General features: G+C 44.2%; 1 protein-coding gene across 11 annotated transcripts in view; it reads left to right on the top strand.

Moving 5' to 3' along the window:
• Positions 1 to 7,964, top strand: part of Osbpl3 (oxysterol binding protein like 3) — a 174,527-nt gene that overhangs the window by 127,323 nt on the left and 39,240 nt on the right. For 8 of the 11 annotated variants that reach the window (XM_031381875.1, XM_031381881.1, XM_031381874.1 and 5 more), the window contains 2 exons: positions 1,039 to 1,169; positions 4,241 to 4,348. In XM_031381875.1, the coding sequence (XP_031237735.1) occupies positions 1,039 to 1,169; positions 4,241 to 4,348 (239 nt within the window). The remainder of the gene's footprint in view (positions 1 to 1,038; positions 1,170 to 4,240; positions 4,349 to 7,964) is intronic. The other 3 variants (XM_031381883.1, XM_031381882.1, XM_031381884.1) reach the window with 1 other exon arrangement.

Genomic DNA, 7,964 nt, shown 5'->3' with positions numbered 1-7,964 from the left:
CCGGGAGCCACAGGCCCCACGACTCCCAGGGGAGCCGCAGGGCGGCAGGGACACGATCCTCTCAGCTTTCAGAATGGGATTCTTATACCGTATGCCGTTCTTTGAGGCTTCATGCTTTAGTGTATATACTGGGCACAGTGAAGTTATCTAACTCAGGACACATCACTGGGAAATAACACTTTGGTCTCCCAGTCACAATGTCAGCTTCTGAAAAATGTCTTTAATACCATACTCTCATTGCGTACTGGATCTACACCCAACATTGTTCTTCATTATCCTGCTTCTTCAGCGGGGATTAATTGGGGGCAGTTTTTCATAAACTTGACACCTTGGTGTTCATGAAGAATACAAGCCAGTTTTAAAAAACAGGATGTTCAGTTGTCTCTGGTTCCCTCATGATCAGATCCAAGTTGTACATCCTTGACCATCCTACAGTATGGTATGACTGTTCTAAGTCATTGGAGATGGTGGTACCCAGGATTTACCTGACTCTTGCTGGTTGTTGATTTTGACTACCTGGTTGAGATGCAGCATGTCTCTTCTGATACAATGATAGTATAGTTCCCTGATAGCCAGTGAGCCTGTCCTTAACTGTTTCTAGCCTTTAAGGACATAAAACTGAATAGTGGTCACCTTAACCTCTAAGTCATAATGTCATGGGAGACCTGGGCAGATTGACAAGTGTGTGTAAATGTTAAGAGCTTCTATTTCTCCCCTGAGCCACACAGTTTCCCATGCACACAGACCTCTCCCACTCTCAGGCTCTCCCACACAGGATGCTAACACCCATGAACCTGTGTTACTTCATGTTGTCACCAGAGCCTAAAAGTTTCCATTAGGATTTGCTCCCACACATTCAATGTGTGTGTGTGTGTGTGTGTGTGTGTGTGTGTGTGTGTGTTTTAAAGTGTAGAATGTGCATTTGCTGAACTCTGAGTGCTTTGCTAAATTCTTGCATAAGAAGAAGTACAGTTTCTACATTTAGTTTTTAATTATGCCTCTTCTTTGTTCCTTCTTGTAATGATTATATCTTTATAGTTTACTTCGCTTTAAGGTCAGCTTTCAATAGCATATCAGTGGAAAGAGAGAAGCTGAAGCAGCTGATGGAGCTGGACACCTCCTCCTCCCCCTCCGCTCAGGTTGTCGGACTGAAGCACGCTCTGTCATCCGTAAGTTGCTTATGTCTGTCTTATAAATGTCTGCAAATGGGGCCAGGCTTGGGAGTTACTAATAACTTCCATTTCCATGGTTGCATTGAAAATTGATGATTTTCATGGTTGAGTTGAATCTTAGGGAGAAAACCAAATTATCCAGATTATATTAGAGCCTTTCTTCAGACTTTACATATTCAAAATAATCCCAGACCATAGAAGGTAGGATTTTCTTAGCTCTTCAATTCTTTGAATTTGATTGCTTCCAACTTAACTGCTTTTTCTGTACCTATAGAACTTGTACGGTTGTGTGGCTGCCTCGCAAACATCCGTTGGCTAAGGCTTACAGAGGTTGACATTTAGGAGAGTCCGTAGCTCTGAGGCATCATAAGTTTAGATCGACTTAATAAATAACATAGGGCAGTGAGAAATTTCCAATTTATAGGTCTTCCGTGTCCACTGCAAAGTGCTGAGCCTACCTAATGCTCCTCCAAATATGTGCATGCTATGCTCTCTGATTAAATAGCACAAACCCTTTAGCCTGTTCCCTCTCATGGACACAGGGATGAGTCTTACGAATTGGCTTTCAGGTGATTGTGCATCTTCAAACAGAAAAACCACTGCCCGGGGAGATGAGCCTCCCCCCTTGGGTCCCCTCAAGCCATTAGCACTCATGCTTATTTTCCTGCTCAGCTTCGGTTCTTGCTCAGAAGGCCCAGCTCCGTTGATGCACTGTGCCCCGGGGCTCCGCTGATGTGCTGGGCCCGGGTACTATCCAAGCAGCTGAAGATGTCTGGTGCCTTAGCCTTATCTCTCAGGAAGCCAGAGAACTTTTGAAACAGCATATGTATTTGCTTGTTTCTCCTCACTTGTACTTTGGAATTTCTGCCTTGAGAAGAGAAAGAGTGATTGCTCATGTAGAGTCTGTCTGAAGTACCACCGACTTGTATTTTGGGCCAGGTGGGAGAAAGGGATTTCAGGATCTTGTGACCAGAAGCCACCATAAACCCTGAGGCAGGGAGGGGGAGATCCATTTATGTTTTCTATTTGCCATGCTACTGAGAAAAGTAATGCTATGAGTGTACTGTAGACTAGTATACAATTAGTATACAATGTAACATTACTCATGAACCCTTGACTGGTAGTATACAATACTTGCTGTGGATACTTCAGGCACCTTCATTCAGTGGTAATTCCAACTGTGCTATTTTTGGTTAGGCTTTTGAGACAGAATCTCATAAGAGTCCAGGCTAGCCTCATGTGGTCATGTGGTCCTGCCTCCACCTCCCATGGTTAGATTATAGTTATGTGCCAACTATTTGATTTTTGAAGGAAAAATTATAGATAAGATTGGACCACTCTACACATGGAGTTTCCATTTCCTTTCTTAGGGGTGGAGAGAAAGCAACATCTTTTTGACCTTGGGAGCAACTGGCACCACTGGGTTGGTGCTTTGAGTCTATGCCTTGTTCTTTAAGGTTTATTTCTTACTGGTACACACATTCTTACTGTTCAGTCTGAGTGGCTGTTTATACTTTTAGAAGATACCTCTGATGGAGGTCCCCAATATTCCTTCCTGTCTTCCTCCTGTTCCTTCCCCTTCTCACAGAGATCCAGACGTGTCTTGCCAATCTGCTTAGCCATACTCATTTGGCCATGATTTATAGGCCAAACTTACATTACATTTTCTAAGGAAAATGCTTGCACTCACATTAACAGTTTAGAAATAAGATAAAAACAAGGACTCGATTTCTACATAAACCTAAGACTTGTTGCTTCATTTTTTAGAATAATCACAGAACTGTTACAATGAATATATGGATACTGAATTTGAGACACACACACACACACACACACACACACACACAACATACACACAATTTCTAGGCTCTAGCCACTGTAAAAGTGATGTGTTGTGCCAGGCAGTGGTGCTTGGCACTTGGGAGGCAGAGGCAGGCGGATTTCTGAGTTCGAGGCCAGCCTGGTCTACAGAGTGAGTTCCAGGACAGCCAGGACTGTACAGAGAAACCCTGTCTCGGAAGAAAAAAGAAAAAAAAAAAAAGTGATGCGTTGCTTCATAGAGGTTGTTATATACGATTGCATGATCCTTGCTCTTGTTCAATGTTTCTTGAGTGATTCAAGGATTCTTAGATAACCTATGTCCTCTGTGGCCACTAAAAAGTGGAACCAGAGCCAGGCATGGTGGTGACCTTGTAATCCTAGTCCTTGGGAAGTGGAGGCAAGTGTGAAGAGTCCAGCCTGAGCTCCAATGTGAGACCATGTCCCCTATGTTCAACAGTGATGATAAGAAATGGAGTACATGAAGCCCTTGCGGAGATCCAGGCGGTCAGGAGAGTCTGGCCCTCCTAATGATAGAGCTGTAGTCATAAAATGCACAGGAATGCCAAATGAAGCAAGTGCATATCCTGCTTTTTTTGTGAGCCAGGTCCTAGCAGAGAGGCTAAGATAGGAGGTGGGGCCATCCCATGAGGAAATCAATAGAGTGTCTCTTGATTTCTTTTTTGTTTACAGCTCGTACCCACTCTTCCCTAGCGCCATGATCCTCTAGCCTTTTACTGTGTCTAAGTAAGGTTTGCCGTGTTTATTTTTTGAAAAATAAATCGTCTTATTCCCCAAAATGGATAAGTCACCAACACACTTCGAAGACCCATGGTAGCTGGACTGATAATTAAATCACATTGGGTCATGTCTACTGGCACTTTGTCAAGGAGGAGCTAGGAATCACTAGGTCGATGGGTTGGGGAGCTGGCCCAGAGATCAGCCTGGCAGGGGGACGATGCTGACTGTGAGTCACCAGTCTTAAAAGCTGATGTTGTTTGATTTCCTTCTGCCAACCTTACTAACTAACCTCTTTCCATCTCAGTTTTTCCACCTGGAATAGCCTGGGCTTGATTGTTACCTCCCAGTCTCCCCCTGGAGCAGTGGGGAAGCCCACACACACCCCTAGAGTGTCGCACCCAGGGGATCATCATGCCTAGGGTTGCTTTGCCGAGTCCCCTGCTGCGTTTTCCCGAACCGACCATTTACTAATAAAGCCCTGCTATTTTTTTTTTTTTAACATATTCCAGGCCCTAGCACAAAACACAGATCTTAAAGAACGTTTACGCAGAATCCATGCGGAATCTCTGCTCCTCGACCCGCCTGCTGTTCCCAAGCCGGGGGACAACCTGGCAGAGGTGGGTAGGTTTCTCATCTGGTAACTAACTGTTCTCTACAACTGCCACCTGTCCCCCATGCCCTCTGTCCAGCTGTATGCATCCCTGCTTCACCCCCTTGAGTGTTGGGCCATGCCTCTGGCCTCCCCTGGCTACTGCCACAGCCCAGGCTTTGTGTTGGGCTCTTGTGTTGCAAAACCTTGCTGGTAGAATGCTGCTTAGCACATTCTTCAGCTGCCTCCTTTGTGTCTCCATACCTCATTTTCCTCTATGTGTCACTATAGTGGGAACTATAGAAAGACAAGCATTTTTTTCCTTGTCATTTCTGAAGAAACATGAGTTTCTATGATCCAAAGTGCCCAGTTCCTTACCGGCATCTTTTTGTGTTCTGTAAAAGCCATGCTGGTCTTTACTGTGACGGCCCCTTCTTCCTTCTTCCTCTTTCTGCTTTGTTTTTCCTCTTTTAGAACACAGCTGTATACTCCTAGGGGAAAAAAAGATACTGCACAATTGAAATCGATTAGTGAGTAGACACACATTAGAAAAGCCTTTTACTGAGATGTGACATAGTTTAGCAGCTTAGTGGGCATTTGCCTCCTAGACCCTACCTAGTTCAATCCATAGGTACCACACACACGCACACACGCACGCACGCACATACACATGTTCGCACAAAGAGGTCTTTTCTCCAAATTTGGAATTTTTGCTCCCAATGGTCTTTTGAATGTGTTTAAAATGAACAATTTAAGAATGAATAGTAACTATGACAGCTTTTTATAAGTGTCTTTGGTATTCAGATGTCTTCCTCAGATGTGTAGAATTTTCCATTGACCAACTGGTTAAATGGAGTAGATTCGACAGGAGAAATAGGGAAGCAGGCTGGGGAGGTGACATAGTTAATAAATGCTGTGGACCTGAGTTGGAGCCCCCAGAACCCACATAAAAAATACAGGGATGATGACGGCACATGCTTGTGAACCTAGGCTGGGGAGGTAGAGACAGCTGACAACTGAGGCTCTCGGGCCAGCCTAGCCTACTTGGTGAGTTTCAGGCCACCGATACTGTCCCTTCTCCCCAACAAAGATGGATCACACCTGGCTTTGCGTGAGGTCTGGGCACTCTAACACAGGTCCTCATACCTGCATGCAAGCACTTTACCCAAAGCCTGAAAACCTGAGTTGGATCCCTGGGCCCCAGGAGAAGAGAACCAGTTTCGTAAAGTTGTTCCGTGACCTCCTCATGTAGTTTTAAAAAAGAAGAAGAAAAAGGTGGACAGAGTCTGAGGCACAAGGAACGATGTCTACAGTTGTCTGCTCCACCCCCGTCACATCACATACATGTGCGCACATACACACACACACACACACACACACACACACACACGTACACACACACACACACACACGTACACGCACAGACATACCCCTTGGTGGGTCTCAGCACATATCCTGCTGATAGTAGTCTGTTTTAGGTCTGAGCTCATTCACCAGCCAGGTCCTCTCAGGTTTGCACATGAACTAACACAGGGCCTAGTCTTTGCCACATCTGGCCATCACTGAGCATCTCCAGCTACACATTGATTTCCAAGCCATTCTTACCTTTTATATACATTATTATCATGTGAATTACAGTTGTACATTTTATGGTTAGATAGATGGCCTGTGCACACATTTGTGAGCCGTGTCCAGTGGGCACCATTCAGGCTGTTGAGTTTTGAGATGAAACCCAAATCTCAGGTCTAGAAAAATGCACATCTTTAGGACTAACATCAAAAGAAGTGACCAGAAAGCTGAAATGTTGTGGGCTGTCGGGTGATAGCAGAGTCTTGCTCTTGTCCTTCCGCAATGGTCTCAGTTTGGCCATGTCCCTGTCTCATTTATTTCCTCTTTCCGAGAATTTCTATTTCCAGTGCCTTATCCTTTTTTTCCTGCCACTGAGTGACTCAGGCTAACTTTTCCAGCAAAGAAAATCCATTGTTGCCTTCAGGAAGTAAGAACAGAAATAAGTAAGAATGGCCACACAGGCTGAAAACATACCCTCAATCAATCGTGTGTGTGTGTGTGTGTGTGTGTGTGTGTGTAACTTTAAACTTTCAGTTATTTAAATCATTTCAAATATGTATTTACTGTGTGTATAGTATGTACACATGCATGTACCACATGTACATGTGCACACATGTACCACAGGAATACAGTGTGGGTTCTGGGGGTTGAAGTTAGGCTTGGTGGCAGGTGCCTTTATAGGCTGAATGTCTGACTTGCACTGCCAGTCACTTTGTAGGTGACTCCTAGGAGCCTCAGACATTTTACAGCACAATGATAGACCCCAACAATAGGTTTCGCCCAAGGGCTTCTGCTTTTCAGGCCTCCCACTATTCACCTACTTTCTGTTGCCTTCTTTGGCTACACAGAGGAACTACTGTTGGTGTTTGAACCCTAAGATCCCCTCTTCTTATAAATCACCCCTCAACTTACTCAGGACACTCCTATGTAGTCCTAAATGTGACATTCTAATATCACCAGTGTAATACAATCTTATATTATTTTAGATTAGAAATCAAAGGCCAGGGACCCACAGAGACTGAACCACCAACCAAAGAGCAGGGGCTGGACCTAGGCCTCCTATACACTTGTAGCAGATGTGCAGCTTGGTCTTCCTGTGGGTCCCCTAACAATTGGAGTGGGAGCTGTCCTGGACTCCATTCCTGCCATTGAGTCCCCTTCCCCTACCTGAACTGTCTGGTTGGGCCTCAGAGGGAGAGGATGGGCTTAGCCCTGTTGGGACTAGTTGTCCCAGGGTGGGGTGGTACTCAAGAGGGGGCTCCCTTTCTCCTCAGAGAAGGGGAGAGGGTAATGGGGGTAGGAATTTGTAAAGGTAGGACTGAGAGGAAAAGAGGGAAGAAGGCTGAGATCAGTATGTAAAGTGAATAAAAAATAAATTATTAAAAAAAAATCAAAGGCTGAGTGAGACTAATAACTTCTATATCTAAGTGGTATTTAAGAATGAACGTGATGTAGCACTCAGAAGACAGGAACAAAAGGATAGCGTAAAGCCAACCCAAGGTCAGGTACTAAGTTGCAGGCTTGTCTAAGGTAATAGTAAGACTCTGTTCCAGACAAATAAGTGAATCTCATTGAAGGTACCTTTAAAACTATAACTTAAAAAAAAAACCCTAAGAGAACATAACTTAATTCCTTTATTTACATGTGGGTTTCTTTGCTCTGTTTTTTCTATTAGGATCAAGCATTGAGCATTATTGTGCACACCCTTACCCTTGATTCCATGGAGTAGGGATGGTAGTTTTATTTTAGAAACAGGGAAAAGCAAAGCCCAGAGTAGTTAAATAACTTCCACCAGAAACACAGCTTATAAAATCAGAATTTAAATCCACATCTCATGGGCCAGAGCATGTGTTCTTACCACAGTACCATACTTCTGCATAACCAAGGAAAGCATGCTGAGCCTGAAGACCCAGGGCTCTTGGAAGGTCCTCTGCTTAAAGTGAGTGGGAGATCCATGGATTGGCTGTCTCAGACATGGGCATGGCTTTATAGTTTTCCTTCTAAAAGAAAGAAATGTACAAATAAGAAAGGCATCAAAATTCAATGGAAAAGACAGATTATTCAATAAATTAGGT

The sequence above is a fragment of the Mastomys coucha genome, unplaced genomic scaffold (genome assembly GCF_008632895.1).
Source record: "Mastomys coucha isolate ucsf_1 unplaced genomic scaffold, UCSF_Mcou_1 pScaffold20, whole genome shotgun sequence".
NCBI lineage: Eukaryota > Metazoa > Chordata > Mammalia > Rodentia > Muridae > Mastomys > Mastomys coucha.
The sequence above is the reverse complement of the archived record's forward strand: the minus strand, read 5'-3'. Positions and strand labels throughout refer to the sequence as shown.